The sequence below is a fragment of the Sinocyclocheilus grahami genome, unplaced genomic scaffold (genome assembly GCF_001515645.1).
Source record: "Sinocyclocheilus grahami isolate Dianchi unplaced genomic scaffold, SAMN03320097.WGS_v1.1 scaffold264.1, whole genome shotgun sequence".
NCBI lineage: Eukaryota > Metazoa > Chordata > Actinopteri > Cypriniformes > Cyprinidae > Sinocyclocheilus > Sinocyclocheilus grahami.
The window spans coordinates 1,732,124-1,750,388 of NW_015505443.1; the positions used below are offsets into that span (position 1 = coordinate 1,732,124).

General features: G+C 39.2%; 1 protein-coding gene across 1 annotated transcript in view; it reads right to left on the reverse strand.

The window, feature by feature from the left end:
* Positions 1 to 17,502, reverse strand: part of sdk2a (sidekick cell adhesion molecule 2a) — a 149,140-nt gene extending 131,638 nt beyond the window's left edge. Inside the window, exon 1 of the mRNA XM_016290899.1 lies at positions 17,156 to 17,502. Within this exon, the coding sequence (XP_016146385.1) occupies positions 17,156 to 17,297 (142 nt within the window). The 5' untranslated portion in view covers positions 17,298 to 17,502. The remainder of the gene's footprint in view (positions 1 to 17,155) is intronic.
* Between the last annotated feature and the right edge of the window lie 763 nt (positions 17,503 to 18,265).

Genomic DNA, 18,265 nt, shown 5'->3' on the forward strand with positions numbered 1-18,265 from the left:
GTAGTCGTGAATGGATGACGTGCCTTGGCTCAGCCGCAGTAACTGGTCGGACACCGATAGCACTCCTGCAGTGTGGCCAAAGACTTCTTTGAAATGGTTAGTGAAAGCATCATATTAATTAATTATGGCACTATTAGCGTTCCATATGGCCTTAGCCCACAACAGCGCTCTGCCATTAAGAAGTGATATCAGGAATGCAACCTTAGTGCGTTCGGTGGAAAATTTCTGCGGCTGCATCTCGATGAACAAGGCCACTTGCAGGAGGAGGCAGCCACACTCAGCTGCATCACCCGTGTATGAAGCAGGCATGGCCATGGGACTGGCAGAGGCATATTGGGGGGTTGTCGGAGGAAGCAGGGAAGCCCGGAGGGCGTTTACCAGCTCCTCCAGGACTTCTGCGGGAGTAGGAGGTCGAGGATCCATGGAGGTATTTGTATTGGTCCGGTCTTCTGTCATAAAGCAAGGCCAGACACAACGGGTAAGTGACAGACAGGATGGTTTATTGAGACAAGATGTGGAGGAGTGGAACGGGTTAGGTTAAGACAGGTGAGTGTCAACAGAGTGAATGATTCCAGGGTTCTTATCTGAGTCCTGAGGGTGAGTGTCTGATGCCGGTTTCGGGGGAGATCGTGGAACAGCTTCCAATGAGATCGCGGGAGAACCAGAAGGTAAGTCTTTCTAGGAGAATATCTTCAAATTATCAACTGTGAGCAATATTTCTATAATGAAACATATTCCGTTCAGGATTCAGGTCGGCATCTGGTTGACTCATAATTATAAAGAACTTATTTAAAACAGACTTCACAACTAGTCATTCCTGTAGCCCAAACAGTAAAGCATGGCGCTAACAATGCTAAGGTTAAAGGTTTGATTCCCAGGAAATGCATGAACAGATGTAACTTACAGTACACCTTTAAAGGGGTCATATGATGTGATTTCAAGTTTTCCTTTCTCTTTGGGGTGTTACAAGCTGATTGTGCATAGATAAGATCCCTGAAGTTGCAAAGACTAAAGTCTCAAAACCAAAGAGATATTCTTTATCAAAGTTAAGACTCTGCCACGCCTTGCGTGTGTGTGAGAGAGAGAGAGAGCGAGAAAGAGAGAGAGAGAGAGGGGGGTAACATCACAGTGGAGTCAGCTGTCTTAACCGTGGCTTGTGTACTGCAAACACATACCAGCGTCACCACTGTGTCTGTCACGCGACTCTGTTCCTCTTTCGGGCTCTGTCTTTACATTTGTAATTCAGCTTGAAGCTGCTAGCGATGCAGAAATTACACATTTGAGTGAACACTAAGCCTGTTGCAGTTGTTGGTAAGACGCTACTTTTGTTGCATTTGATGAATCTCTCAAGTCCCCAACACGAAGGCAAGGCAGGAAACAAACACTGTAGAGTGAGCGTGTGATTCTCAATGTACAGTAATGTGCATGTATCCCATAGGTCCTCACAGGGCTCACAACGCGCTCAAAGAGACAAGAAGATGCTTCTCAGACACAAGCCCCCATGATGCCGCTATATCCAGAGCCCCCACAGACCAGTGCGGAGATCTGATGACAGTTTCACCCGGATCACCGGCACTGCACTGATTCACTGAGACGTGAGTAGCCTCTCCCTTTAGCTAGCGACTCTTTGTTTCTTCTGGAGAACTTGCTTCAGTTTCTTTCCTTCGTGACCCTTCATGTGCCCTCTATGTATTTGTCAAAGCGCATCACAGCGAGTGGGAGTCCTACAGGTTCATTCACAAGAAAACAATCTAACTGTATAGAGTTGAGCTTAAGTAGCTAAGCGGTAAGGACAACATAACTATGCCAGTGTCCTTAAAAGACTGTACCGAAAGGTATGATTGTGAGAAAGGTAGAGGAATGACAGATTTTGTCCCCATCAATTTATGAAATAGCTTGCAGCAGGGATGAATCTAATACTGAGGGATTGTCGAGCAGGAGGTTTCGTTTCATTTGTTTGTGTGTGTGTGTGTGTGTGTGTGTGTGTGTGTGTGCGCGTTTTTGTGACAAATGAGGACATACATTTGTATAATGACAAAGGTATGACATAGGTATTACAAGGAGAAGGTGACTTTTCAGGACATTACCCCATGTCCCCACTTTTCAAAACGCTTATAAATCACACAGAATGGAGTGTATGGTGATGTCTACACTGAAATTTTCTGCTTTTAATAGGGATGTCAGTCGATAAAAACGGTACCCACTTAATTAAAAGACCATGTTAATCACAATGATTTGTTTTTTAATTGCGCAGGCTGCACTGACTTCAGACAAAAACATGCTTACCAAGGCTGCATGTATTTGTTTAAAAATACAGTAATAACAGTAATATTGTGAAATATTACTACAATATAAAGTGCCCCTATTATGTACAATAGGTTTACACGCATGCATTCTCAAAATCTGCATTTAATATCATGTAATTTTCCAACGATTCGTTCAAAGTCGTTCTAAGATTCAGTCTCTCTAAACCCCTCCTTTCCTTGAGCCTACTCTGCTCTGATTGGTCAGATGTCCTAGTCTGTTGTGATTGGTCTACTGTGTACAGCGCATATCAGAAACCATACGCCCATTGCCATAGTACCATATTTTGAACGCTCAATAGAAAATATAAACATCTATTATTTATCATACTTACAGGCTGTAATTCAGTGGAGCCAGCTGGTCCAAATAAACCAGCCATCTTTCAAGAGTAAGCATTTTGTAAATCCCGTGTTGAACTCCCCGAGATTAGAGAAGCAGTCGTCAGTAAAATGACAAGAAAACAAAAAAGATGTTCTATGGGTTGTACTGCTGTGTTACAGTGGGAAAAAAACACTGATTCTTTGCAGCCTCATCTTTCGGAAGTGAGAATAAAACAAATTTACTTTCACAGTGTAGGACACAGCATCTTTTCAGCATGAAGTTAACCACACACGCAAGATAAAGTGTTTGATGGCGGGCAAGTTGTTTGAGCTTGGACAATGTAGAACTTAGGTGGGCATTATGTGTTACCCCATGATGTGTAGCCATCACGAAAGTAGGATTCGAATTACTGACGACTCGTTTAGGCTGTTCAGAGTGTATATATATATATATATATATATATATATATATATATAAATATTTTAAAATTCCTGTGATGCAAAGCTGAATTTTCAGCATCATTACTCCAGTCTTCAGTGTCACATGATCCTTCGGAAATCATTCTAATATGCTGATTTACTGCTCAAGAACCATCTATTATTATCAATGTTGAAAACAGTTGCATTGCTTAATACTTCTATGGAAAATTATCAGATATTTTTCAAAAGAACAGTATTTATTTGAAACAGAAATCTTCTGTACCATTATAAATAACTTTACTTTCACTTTTGATTGCTAAAAAAACATTATTTGGTGTATTTGGTGTAATGAAATGTGTTTATGCGGTTTAAGGTTAAAAAAACACAATATTTTCCACATACTGTACATTATTGTTTCTCCTCTATGCCCCACCTTTCTTTACAAAGCTCATCATTCTGAAAAGCGAGGTGTGCTCTGATTGGCCAGCTATCAAGTGCATTGTGATTTGCCGAATACCTCAAGCATGTGACGGAAATGTTACGCCCCTTATGATACTGTGATGCCGTGTCCTGGCATGACGAGACAAAACCAATAAAACCCATTATAAACGAGGCATTTGTTGCATCCAGTAGGGACATAATTACTGACTATAATGACTTATACTTTCTTTTTACATGTTGTGTTGCGTATCACGCCGCGTAAACATAAAACCATGTCTGCATTTATGATCGGAGAAACGACAAACAACAAGCGCTATGCTACACTGCTCAAAACTCACGTTTGAATCATCAGTAGCAAATGCTTTAAATATGAAAACATACTTGTGAGTCAGAACAGCCGGCATTGTAGTCTACTCTCCCAGGATCAGGAAACAGTCCTCCGTAAAATGCGTTGCACACACACGAATATTTGGTTTGAACTGTTCTGGAACAGTGTTGTAAATACAACTTAACCGCTGATTTCTAGTTGTGTCCTCGTTTGGAAGACCAAAAAAGTAGTTTCGCTTTCACAACGAAATACACAGCGTTTCCACAACATGGCGGCGGCAGCAGCAACAATACTACAGCGAGAATCAAAGTTACAAACATTTGGGCGGTGTTATGCAAATCTTCCCACACAGTGACGTAGACATGTGGGGCGTGTTTAAGCGAGGCGTTTTAGGAGGGCGTGGACGAGTCTTAACTTTTAAATAGAATATCTCTTTGGGTTTGAGACTTTAGTCTTTGCAACTTTAGGGATCTTATCTATTCACAAACAGCTTGTAACACTCCAAAGAGAAAGGAAAACTTGAAATCGCATCATATGACCCCTTTAAAAGAATCTTTTGAACAGGACTATATATTAAAAAATGTTCTGTGAAGGGAAACTGTGGTCACTAATGTTTGACTACTGCGCATCATCATCCTCTCCTTTTAAACTATCTTGACAAGCAAGACTCAAAACATCAACTGCCCTCTGAAAAGACAATTCTGGTCTACCATCTTTACCCACTAAGTGAACAGGATGGTTATCCTTGTCCACAAAACAGCACTTAACAGCACGGACATCCATGCTGGTCTAAGCCTGAGTTTAGAGGAAGGAAACAAACACTGAAACATCAAATAGATTTGTTTTCCAAGATCACACTCAAATATAGAAATCTCAAGATGGATGGATGGATGGAGACAGACAGACAGACAGACAGACAGACAGACAGACAGATAGATAGATAGATAGATAGATAGATAGATAGATAGATAGATAGATAGATAGATAGATAGATAGATAGATAGATAGATAGATAGATAGATAGATAGATAGATAGAATTGATCAGGTACCTGAGAGTTGACTGACAGTCAACTGTTTTTGATAATCATGCAGTAGTAAAGACTATACTAATAATTCTAATGAAAACTTTTGTACTTTTTTTATATTTCTGAATATGTAATTGAATACATGAAATGTTTAACTGAATAACTGAGAAACTTCAAGCACTGTTTATTCTTTAATTGATTTTGTTCTATTGCAGTTTTTTCTTTTATTGCATCAAATGTGATTCTTTGTTCTTTATTTTAAAACGACTTGTTTTCTTATCTGAGAAAAACCTGAAGGCTAAATGTCAGTGTTTTCATTTGTTATTACTAACATTAATAATGAAAAAGAATGTGTTCATAATTGTTCTGTTGTTGGTGTGGTACTGAAATGAGTATGCAGAACTGTGAAATTTCACTGGGATTGGTACCAACTGAAATTTTGGTACGGCGACAACCCTCGTCAAATGAACACAGAGCCAAACACAAACAGGCTTTCTGAGCTATATGGGATCAAGGTTGAATTTGAGATGTGCACTACTGTATACCGCATCAATATCTGTTCTCCAGTGCACTCACTTGGTATCGCTTTCTCTTTTCATCTCTCACTGTCTTTCAAATGTGTTTTCTTTTCCTTTGAATGACCTCATAATAAACAGATACCAACATGACAGGGATTTATTGTACAAAGAGCATCTTTCTTTCAAACATACTTCTCCATTGACCAGAATTGATTCTAATGGTGGACATGGTAAATACAGTCCGCTTGATACTGGAAACACTAACACTTCTGGAAACATTTCAAGACTGAGCTCAGAAGCGATGCTTTATACAAAAAATCTGAGAGGCAATTTAGCATCGGCGTGTGGCCGCATGATAATCTGCGTCTGTCGAGAATTTAGCGTACATGTTTTTGAAACGGTTTATATGTATCACGGCAATAAAGACTAAAGACTAGAGTCCGCTTTCTTGCCCGCTTTGAAATGAAAATAAATATCCGCACACAATATCTTGTATCTCTGTTAGTATTCATTACTGCAAGAGGAGCAAATAGCAATGCGCTGCAGTTTTTCCATTTAACCTCACTAGCTTCACTAACCCTCACTGAATCATTCAGGGCACAGGCGGTGAAAGAATTGACTTTTCTTGGGTCTTGTACCTCATTGTAATAACAACAGTCCAAATTAAATGCTGCTAATCCATTAACACATTAGATTGGTCAGTTTGTAAGACACTCATAATTATAGCCTAGCAGAGGAAAACAAAACCAAATGTCATTTCCCAGGGCAACTCATTGGCAGCTTGAGAAGATCAATCATTGTATATTACAAAATAAATAGACTATTTTATAAAAGCATATAAAATAATCATAAAATTGGTATTCCACTCTGTCGTTATTTTTTTACCCAGATATTTTGGATAATCTTTACACAGCTCTGTTTTAATTAAACTTCACAGTGACTATAAACCCCCCTCAAAACAATGCGAACCATTAAAGTAGCCCACGTAGCAAATTATTTCTATATTTTAAATCAGTGACATCAAAAGTACCAAAAAAACGTATTGTATATGCAGCCTAACAGACGTGCTGCTGTTTATTCTGCCATCAATATTAATTAAGCAACAATACTGTTAAGAAAAGGATGGATATCTTTAGTAGCTTTAATCAGTCCTCTAATTTAAAGAATCATTATTAATTCATGTTTTAATTAATGATCATGCAGTGAAGACTATACTGACTTGAATAATTATTTTTTATAATTTTTTAGGTTTAATGTTCAATGTTTATTTAATTAGAAATACTTGAAGGCTAAAAGTCACTGTTCTAAATTTAAATGGATAATATTTATATTAATACTAAACATTTTCAATTAAAGGAGTGTGTTCAACAGCATATTATTGTGCATTGAAATAGGTATTGAAACATTCACTAGTATTAGTATCAACTTTGTGAAGTGAACTTTGTGGACAAGAAAGGAAAATTATGGGTGAAATTCGGTCTGTTCAGATCGGTCTGACTGAATTTTAGTGTCATATGGGCTACTTTTTAAATATTTTTTGTTGATTTTTGGAGCTTGCCACATATAGTATGTAATCTTGTTGTATGCAAATGAACTGCTTGAAAATTCAAAATTTCTCCTTTTGAGTTCCACCGAACAGCATGTGGGTTTAGAACAACATGTGAATGAGTAAATAGTGACAGAATTTTCTTTTTTGGGTGAACTTTCTCCTTTTAATGCCATGACTAACTATACGTGATAAATACAGAATCTGTGAGGGGAAGATATTGTGTAGTGATTGTGAACAGCGAATCAACATTTATATATTTTTTGCATGCCTTGTACAAGTACACTCACGCATATACGTGAACACACATACCAGTTTCAGAAACACACCAGGGGCTTGTGAGCTTCCACCTCAAAGCAGCAGTCAATTTGTTTTGCAAGGAAGGTGCGATGCAAAGAAACATCAAGCGCACGAGACGGCTGCAGGGTCGCTCGCTACGTCGCTAGCATTTGAAGAAGCGCAAACGAGATGGAAAACAGCGAAATAAGAAGGAAAGGAAGAGAGAGAAACACAAGTGACATCAAACAGCCACACATTCACGCACGCGCTGAGTCTGTGCTGGTGGGGAGAGCTCAGCGTTTGTCCTAATCAATACCCAGCACAAGGCATTGAGATGCAGCCAGGGGCTCCCAGCCAGGCAAACGTCCAGGCCGACTGCCAAAGGATGGAGGGAAGAGTGCTGGGGAGGAGGGGGGTGATGGGACAGGAGACAACTTCACAATCTGAAACATTTCCATCCACAGTCACGATGGGTGTGCCGCGCTTTCAGAAATATCTTCCTGTCACTTATGGTGAGGGCTCAGAGGAAGGTCTTCAGGAGATTGTGGATCTGCACTCAGGATCCAAAATAGGTCATTTTATAGTGACCCTTATCCGATTAAAGTCCAAATTGTGGTTAAGGACATATCAAAGGGCTCCATCAAATTACACCTTTGCTAAGGGCAAAAAGAATCATTTGCTGACAGACATTCAGATTTATAATAGCATTCTGACAAAAAATTTGAAGCAATTATAAAAAAATCACTGAATTCCAGTTGTTTATTGTTCTACATTAAAAACATTTCAGAAACCATACTGGATGGATGGATGGATGGATGGATGGATGGATGGATGGATGGATGGATGGATAGATGGATAGATGGATAGATGGATAGATAGATAGATAGATAGATAGATAGATAGATAGATAGATAGATAGATAGATAGATAGACAGATAGACTGTGGTTCACATATTTAGATTTTCCCAAAATTATTAGTAACTGCAACTGGAAAAATTACATTTTAAAGTAACATTTTAATTGCAAATACAGAATAATTTTATACAAACAAAAATAAAATGTTGTAAAAAAAAAAATACTAGGGGACATAACACCGTTTCTGCCAATCTCGTGTTAATCTTGAGTATCTATAGAGTAGTATTGCATCCTTTATATCTTTAGAGTCTTTATAGTTTTATCAGATTTATAAAAGAAAGATACAGCGGTACCGCTTCTCTCAGAAAACAGTCGAGCTCCTGCCAACTGCAATGTTTGTGTATAATACTTAATATGTATCTTAACTGTATATATGGAATTACATTTGGGCAACACATTTCAAAATTATAATTGTAACATTTTGAGGCAAGATTATAAATTTAAAGTCATAAAATTATGAAAATAAAATTAAAATGTCAGAACATTTTAGAATGTCCCTTTGATGTTACTTCCGTTACAACTTCATTTTCATAATCCTTCGACTTTATTCTTGTAATGCTACAACTTTATGGGAAGTCGTGGCCTAATGGTTAGAGAGTTGGACTCATAACCCAAAGGTTGTGGGTTCGAGTCTCGTACCAGCAGGGATTGTAGGTGGGGGGAGTCTATGTACAGTGCTCTCTCCCTCCTTCAATACCACGACTGAGGTGCCCTTGAGCAAGGGACCAAACCAAACTATCTACTAAAGGTTTGTTTTGTAAACTAAGAGTACATTAACATTTACAGTGTAGACGCCTTCAAAGCTGACAGACTCCTAAACTCCAATTACACAGGGTCTTTAAGGCGAAATCCCTGAAATCTGTAAAAGACTACTCAAAATGGTTTGCAGCACCGCTCTGTGTTGACAGCTTTTTGTGTTACCAAGAGAAAGAGCTCTGACGAACAGAGAGCAAAAGATTGTTTTATGGGTTTTATGGGTAAAATGATCCATGTTATGATTGGCCGGGCTTGGTTTGAGCACCTTTTTTGAGCACAGAACAACAAAGCTCAGTCTTTTGTGCACATAAATGGGTTCATAGCGCTGGAGCTTTTCAGAATAAAACGAGGCTTGCATCTCCTTTGCTTTCCTCTCCCCCTCCGCCTCCCCCCTTTTCAATCTTTCTATCAATGTCTCTATCATACGGTCGTGTTGCCACTTTGCTATTTTATTCACAACACAAGAATGCACTCCCAGTTTCCCAGGAGGATGACGCTGAATAAGGGAAAAGATGTAGAGGGCTTTGTTTCTAGCTGCTGTTTCCGTTCAGTCAAGCTTTCTGTTGTTTAAATGTTTACACTGAACAGCCCAGAGGCTTTAAACAAGCTTGTATGCAGCAGAAAAATGACACTTTGTCAGAATTTCATCACATTTTCTCCTTTCCAAAGCAATTCTGCCATGACGAGATCACTTTGAAAGACCTGCTAATTTCATTTCAATGCTGAGCATGTCAGTGGCCAAGGTCTCTTCAGAAGATGATCACTGTGCATTGCGCCTATTCAGAAACAACCTTCTCTACATAAAGACTTTATAAGGACACACATGCCAACCTTTTCCACTTTGACTTGTGCAAAATTTGCCCTGAATTTCATAACAAATTATCTCGAAGGAAATGCACATGCAGAACGTTTATTAAGCCTATTATAAAACCGGCATTTTCCGCTCTCTGTTGCAGTAAACAACCAGAAATTGAAAACCAAATTCACTCAAGCTGATGATCTTTTATTTAAACTAGCCCTGAAGTAATACGTTTCCTCCAAAAGCAGGAATTTCATTATTGACATCCCTCTCATCAAGCATTCAATCTTACAGCATTCAGCTTCTGTTTCCACCCACCTTAAATATCAAATGATCTGCCTGTGAAATAGAATTGTAAATATTCTATTACAGCTTGTTTTGGTTTGTAGATTGATTTGAGCTCAGGTGCAAAACAAAGCCTTATCCAGAAAAGAGAAAACTTATTTTTGTTTCTAGCTGCTGTTTCCGTTCAGTCAAGCTTTCTGTTGTTTAAATGTTTACACTGAACAGCCCAGAGGCTTGAAACAAGCTTGTATGCAGCAGAAAAATGACACTTTGTCAGAATTTCATCACATTTTCTCCTTTCCAAAGCAATTCTGCCATGACGAGATCGCTTTGAAAGACCTGCTAATTTCATTTCAATGCTGAGCATGTCAGTGGCCAAGGTCTCTTCAAAAGACGATCACTGTGCATTGCGCCTATTCAGAAACAACCTTCTCTACATAAAGACTTTATAAGGACACACATGCCAACCTTTTCCACTTTGACTTGTGCAAAATTTGCCCTGAATTTCTTAACAAATTATCTCGAAGGAAATGCACATGCAGAACGTTTATTAAGCCTATTATACCACCGGCATTTTCCGCTCTCTGTTGCAGTAAACAACCAGAAATTGAAAACCAAATTCACTCAAGCTTTTATTTAAACTAGCCCTGAAGTAATACGTTTCCTCCAAAAGCAGGAATTTCATTATTGACATCCCTCTCATCAAGCATTCAATCTTACAGCATTCAGCTTCTGTTTCCACCCACCTTAAATATCAAATGATCTGCCTGTGAAATAGAATTGTAAATATTCTATTACAGCTTGTTTTGGTTTGTAGATTGATTTGAGCTCAGGTGCAAAACAAAGCCTTATCCAGAAAAGAGAAAACTTATTGGTTCATTGGTTCTTTTAATCCCACACGGTTTTGATTACGTCAACAGAACGGAAACGCATTTCAAAGGCGTCGTTAGATTTTGTATAAAGAATATGCAAACAAATGTTACAATGTTAGCGCATTGGACTAAAACCTACTGATTTTGTTCACACAGGGTATAACAACCTCTCAAAAATATTGGTTTTGGGATTTTTATTTATTTTTTTTTGCATCTTGATACACTTATTAAAAATTACCAGCCTACAAAAAAGTGCTCATACATTTCTTGTTATGCTATATTATTAGCAAATATTGGATTCAGACGTTTTGACTTGTTTTCTTTAAATTATCACAGATTTTGTATTTCTTTTTGGAACTGATTGATCACTTGAGCTTATGCACATCTGTTTTTGACTAAATATTGTTTTTTTTTTCACTCAAAAACAGGATAAAAGGCTGGTCGTTTTTCACCGGGAACACCAAATTAGATGAAGGATTTTTAGCACAACACAAGGGTTAAGAGAGTAAACAGGGTCAGTGTTGTATGTTATCATTCAATATTACATCAAATTGAATGATATTGTGGCTGGCATCCCAGCAAGGACAAAACGTTTCAACAACATTTCACAATGTTGTATTTTGGTTGCCTTTAGGTCATGTTGTTGCAGTACAAAATTAAATTAAAAAAAATTGTCTAAGAGAGAAAAATCCTGCATGCTGCTGTAAATTGCAAGAAATATGAAATGTTTATTGAAACAGCCTGTCATGTTTGTGACCTTCATCAGCCATATTTTCTTCGCTCTTTGTAATATTCTCTATGTCCAATGCACTTGCCATACAAACACACACTAAGTGTGTGTGTGTGTGCGTGTGTATCCATATATGGTATAAATATGTGGGGACCAGTTCTCATGATTAACTAACTATTAACTATGATTTTTGCCTCAATAAACTCCTAAACTGCTGTTTATTAATAGTCAGTAAGGTAGTTGTTAAGTTTAGGTATGGGGTAGGATTAAGGGATTTAAAATATGGTCACGCAGAATAAGGCATTAATGTGTGCATATGCTAGTAATATGCTAGTACCGTAATATGCATGTTAATAAGTAAGTAATTGGTCCCGAAACTAAAGTGTTACCCCAACCCCATACCTAAACTTCAGAACTACCTTCCTAACTATTAATAGGCAGAACATTAGGAGTTTATTGAGGCAAAAGACGTAGTTAGTGAGAATTGGTCCCTAAACTAAAGTGTGGCCATTTTATACACCCAAAATAACAGTGGTTTAAAATTTTCTTTAAGTTAATGTACTGTCACACATCTGTACTACAAAAAAACAAATTGTGATGTTCATGGAAAGTTTTGTATTTAGCTTCACAAATAATGTAGCTGTACATTTAAAAAAATTTGCGAAAACACTTTTAATGTATGTTTATGATCAAAATGAAACCAGATCCAATTATAATAATTTTTATTTTAAATAACTTTAAATTTTAAGTTCAAAGGCAATTTTGTGCCAAAAGCAAACAATTTATCAGCCTGCCAAACACAGCACTTAAGTAAATTGTGATTATTCATATTCATTTGACTAGGAAGAGAACAGTGGAAAATATGTTTTGAATGGGTACACTAGAAACCAAGCTTTTCGAACAATGACGTCTTGACATCAACATCCCACAATGGAGTCAAGCATTCAAAGCACAACATATGAAGTGATAGTCTTGTCAATGGCGTGAAATATCCCTCAACAACACAAACTGTAACTCATCTTCAGCTCCAGTAGATCAATCCTCATACACAGCATCAACTTTCAACCTACACAACCAGCATCTACCATCAAGTGCCGTGCTATGAATGGATGTGATACATACTGAAGCCATGAGTTAATCACTTTGCCATAGTGATAGTGAACAAACACTTATATGTTCTCGACATAAATAAAGTTGTTGTAAAACTGAACACTGTAGCAATATTAAGAGAGCAGCCGATTACAAAACTGAAGGGTTCTCATTATCATCATCAGGCGAGCAGCTTCCAGCAGCTGGTCGTCGACAGAAACTGCTTCCTTACTGATTGGAGCCAGCCTGAGATTCCGGAGCCAAATGATATTTGCAGAAATTCACAGGATTCGGTTTAACACAGAATTTTAAAAAGCTTCATGCATTAATCCTTGTCTGCGCCAACAGACTATTGAGACAGAATCAAACCCGATAACAATGCCATTCCAGTGGCGTAATATAAAAAGACTTTCATTTGCGGCAGAATAATGAAACGGGTTCTTTCGAGCGCTCGCAGCGAATGGATTGCAAGCAGTCGGATCTCCTCGGGGACTGCATTAGGAGCCGGCATTTCATGGTTGCATTGCTAGATCTGACTCTCGTTGGCCTCACACAAACACTGACAGTCATACCCCCTCAGGCTCACTGCAATTACTAGGCAGGGGCCCTAAAGTCTAAACTTATCTGATTATATTTCCATTCTGCACTATCCAAACAGTTTTACCGCTCGAACGAGTCCGTTTAAAAGCCTCCTGGAGCGAGATACAGGCTCCGTACAGTCAGTCTACAGGTTCTCTAATATTAGGCTACAATCGCATTTGGTCTCGAGGCAGATTAACGTGAGCCACCAGGCTCTGATAAGAGGAAAAGTTTGACATCCAGTAATGAAAAAACAGACGGAGCCTTTCAGAGGTCGACGTGCCTCATTTTGAGCCTTTTATTCATTCCTCAGTCTACTGGCTGTATGAATAAACATCAGCAGACTGCAATGGTGAGGAACGAGGACGAGCTACTGCGTTAGACGGTGTGGGATTGCAGGAACTGGGCTGTCAGTCTGTTTCACCGAAGGGCCTTACGCTGGGGCTGTCGCAGCTAGGGCTCGCAGAAAACGCTGAGTGTTTTGTCAAAAATTCACGAGACATCTGTTGCCATGCCGGGACCTTGCTTCGAAGACGTTTAATTAAATAAGTGTCACAGCGCGTACAGATAAATATGCCGCAACTGGTGCACGGGCACATAATTATGACAGGGCATCTAGGGAGCTGCGGTCTTCCATGCTCATTATGGCCCATCTGGGACATCAGAAAACAGCGCACGAGTCCCATGTGTTCATATGGGAACAAGCTTTTACTGGTGCCCCCAAAGGAGGGAAACATCCACATGGCGGCATATTTAAACTACCACAACTGTGGCTCAAATTTCCTGGAGCTTTTAAGGCAAATGGGTCAGATTCCCTTCACTTGTGTGAATGAAATGCGGTTGACGTCTTGACATATGCCTGCACGCACGCGCTATCCCGCTTAAATAACAGAGCAGGCAGTTTTAATCGCATAAAGATGTGGATTCCACCCGAATTCATTTTTGTACGCATGGAGGATTATCAAATATAATCAGAAGATTTAAAGATGGCTGACAGCTGTCATATGAGGCAACAAAGTGCCACTAAGACATTGTTTCGAAAATGCAATAGGACAGTCGGGATTAGTTCAAAATCCAAGGAAGAAACTGTCCAGACACACACACACAAATGTTCAGAGGCATATCTGTGCTTTTCTTCAAGAGTTTGTAAGGCATTTGTGCACTGGTTTAATGGTAGCACTCTCCAAAGGCAGTCAGCCTCACGAAGGGGGTTTCTGATTTTCAATGAGTGCAAAATAAGTGTCACTCTGTTGGAGCCGTCTCTTTTAGTGGACTCTATCAGGTATCCCTGTGGAATTAGAGCCCGGATCGCTATTAAACGCAGCATGAGAAACATATTCAGCCTTTGGATGGAAAAAAACAAGCACATGACACCTCTGCGTCCCCAGAGACCTCTTCAGCTTCTGAGCCCTCCTAATTTATGGAATGTTCCCCACCATCCGCAAGGATGACTGATCCCATTCTGCCATACCCTGCACGCCAGTCACGCTGATACTCATTAGCAGGAAGCTTCAGAACAAATACAGAGGCCCCGTGGGGGGAACGTTGGGCATCAGAGGCTCGTCGCTCCCCGATGGTGGTTAATGCCACCCTCCGTGAAAGAAAGAGCCTCCGACTTGCTGCTGCTTCTTCTTGCCACCCTCTGTGACAGGTACCCATTTGGTCGCTCAGGGCTGCAAAGTCTGGCAGCTTCAAGTGGAGCAGAGCAATTGATCACCAGAGAAAGACTTGAGGTGAAAAGGGTTCAAAGAGCTTTTTCTACCCATTGACCAAAGTGCTGGGTTTCCTTTTAGTCACCGCTAAGCTCCCTTAAAGCTGTCCAAGGGCATTGAAAGTACACTTACGGATGAAAACAGGGATCTGATCAATACGAGAAAAAACAAAGCTGCCCTCAGCGCTAAACAAACATTGGACAGACCTTGTCTATAGTGTGCTAGCGTATGCATACGCTCCATGACAGGATGCTAATAAGTGTCAGCAACACAGTGTCATGCATAATAGAGGACGGCTGAACACTTTTTAGATAAGATTACGTTTTTTTACACCCCAATGTGGCCTGTTCAAAGGCCAACATGCTCAAGGATTATGCCACTTTTAACACTCTGATGCTTAGGGCATTGTAATTGTCAGATGTACCTCAGCCTATCCATGCCCCTTCACAGAGAATGAATCACCAGTGCCAGTACTTTAAGATCTGTCAACCAGGATGGATCACTGGGCTGTATATCAGCCATCTGCCTGCGGATGCCGAGGCCATTTTTACAGCAGCTAATAGATGAGAAATGCACCCAGTGGACAGAGCAGAACACCTTGTCAAAAAGTAAAATACCCTCGGAAGCTAACTGGACGAACAAGCGATGGTATGACACTCTGGGAGATGGATAGTAGATTGATGCAACTATATTGTTGGTTTATGTAGTTGTTCGACAAATCCATTTTCATTTTAAATGAACATATCGCTCTTGCTCATTTGCTTTATTTTATTTATGTTCATTATTTATTGTCATTAATTGCTCACTGAAAAAATTATTCATTGAATTTACTAAATTTTTTTAAGGTGCTGAATTTGTTTACAATAACTTACAACGTTTACTTAAAATAATCAATTTTCTAAGTATTTTAATTATTTTAGTAAAAAATGACAAAAATAAATAAATAATGTGCATTGTACTTTCAAAAGGCTCTCTGTAGATTTTTAACTTTAAGAACTGACATGGTGGAACGACCATTTCTGTTAATCTAACAAAAGTGCACAGTTCTTAGCCAATTATCTCAAATTGGCCAAATATCAGCAGGTTCTTTGTATTTCCGCCAACCAAATAGGCAAGACAGCATGGTAATTGAAATGACAATTGAATTGAATTTTCTTTCAGCTAGACACACAACAAAAAAAGCTTGCATCCATCATTGTATTTAGGCATTTATGTCATTTTTCTACAATCTGATCACAAATGAGCTGAGATAAATGTTTTGCTCTCTGAACAGACAGCTGAATTTGTTTACAATAACTTACAACGTTTACTTAAAATAATCAATTTTCTAAGTATTTTAATTATTTTAGTAAAAAATGACAAAAAATAAATAAATAATGTGCATTGTACTTTCAAAAGGCTCTCTGTAGATTTTTAACTTTAAGAACTGACATGGTGGAACGACCATTTCTGTTAATCTAACAAAAGTGCACAGTTCTTAGCCAATTATCTCAAATTGGCCAAATATCAGCAGGTTCATTGTATTTCCGCCAACCAAATAGGCAAGACAGCATAGTAATTGAAATGACAATTGAATTGAATTTTCTTTCAGCTAGACACACAACAAAAAAAGCTTGCATCCATCATTGTATTTACGCATTTATGTCATTTTTCTACAATCTGATCACAAATGAGCTGAGATAAATGTTTTGCTCTCTGAACAGACCTCTCTTTTCAAACTTTACCCATTGTGTAAGTGTGGTAGTAGCAACTAACATACGTGAACTGTAATATGCAGTGATGCTGGGTGCCTGTGATCTCTCCATCCCATGGGATTGTACTACAAGTGATTGGACATGTTGGCCAGAGCTAGAGACCACAGGGTATTAGTTCAATCACATCTGCCGGGTTATCACCTACAAATTCATAGCAGCAAATATCATACTACAAATTTCATTATTAAACAATGATTGCTTTATTCCCAAAGGAATAATAATAACAATAATGCTATCATAATTTAGAAGGGACCTTAAGGTCTGAATAAATTGAAATCTTGAAAACAATCTGGAGATTTCAGCTTAACCAGTATGCTCTTTTTTGATTCTAACAGGATTCATGTTTGATCCCGTTAGAATTGGTTCCAAATTATGACAGGAATTCCATTAGCATTCAGTAAGGATTCTTTCTATAGATCCCACACATCACTGACTCGTGAGCTCGGAGTCTCAGGGGCCACTATAAGACCGGAGACGCTTACCTTGCGCGCAAGTGTTATTGATAAATGAAAACATTAGAATCCATCCGGCGCTCCACTTCAGAGTTAACGCGCGCCTTGACATGATGCTCCGACACGTCTTTGAGTCCGCAGCACGCGTTCGCCCGCGCCGCGCTGGATACATGTTGCGCCGTAGTCCCGGTTTCCCCAAAGCGATGCGAGACACCGAGCGCGTCGCTCCCGTGCGTCCAAGACCAGCGCTTAATAAGGAGGAGTCTATAAATCAGTCTGTACGGGTTAGGCAACAATAAACTGCAGCAAAGTCCGAAGAAGCAAAGTTTAAGAACTGTATAAACAGCACGACTTCAAAAGGCAATCATTTTATTCTTTTGTTAATTATTTTGATTATTTAGTTTAGATTCGTTACAAAAAAACAAACAAAAAAAGTTAGGCAAAAATAATTGTTTAATCTCAGAAACCTTTCTGAACTGGGTTCAGATGAATTCAGTCATTTGCGTTCAAAGGAGTGAATCGATTCCGCTGCATCCCCTGCGCATCATGAAACATCTCTCAAAGTGGATGCTTTGAAAAAGACACTATAAAGCTACTGCTGGAGAAAAGTAACGGCTGAAGTAGTGTAGCCTCGATGAGGAAATATTCCGTCCAGTATCTTGGATGTATTCCCCCCAAAAATGCCGTGTCCGTATCCTCTCAGTACAGCGAGCAACAATGTATGAGTGCCTGATAACTCCAGACTGAAGCGGAGCTCCTTCACTGCGGGATGTCGCCACCACGCGGCGGACAGGAGAACTACATCTTCCTATTACGACGTATTTATGTTCAAAATAGTTACAGCCAGGATCATTCAAAGTTTAAACGTTCATACTGCGGCGAGACCATGTTTAGGAAAATGTCAAGGGTTTATAACTCGCTGCGAGCTCTGCTTATCTATGAACGTTTTATTAATTGATAATTAGTTCAAGCTGTCCACAATTTCCCACTGGATGCTAGTATTATAACTTCACAGTGCAAGTTCTCTGCCAAGAGAGCACAGACTCGTAGAGCAACATTATTATTAGTCTCTCTCTCTCTCTCTCTCTCTCTCTCTCTCTCTCTCTCTCTCTCTCTCTATTACTCCGGTCGCTCCGTCGC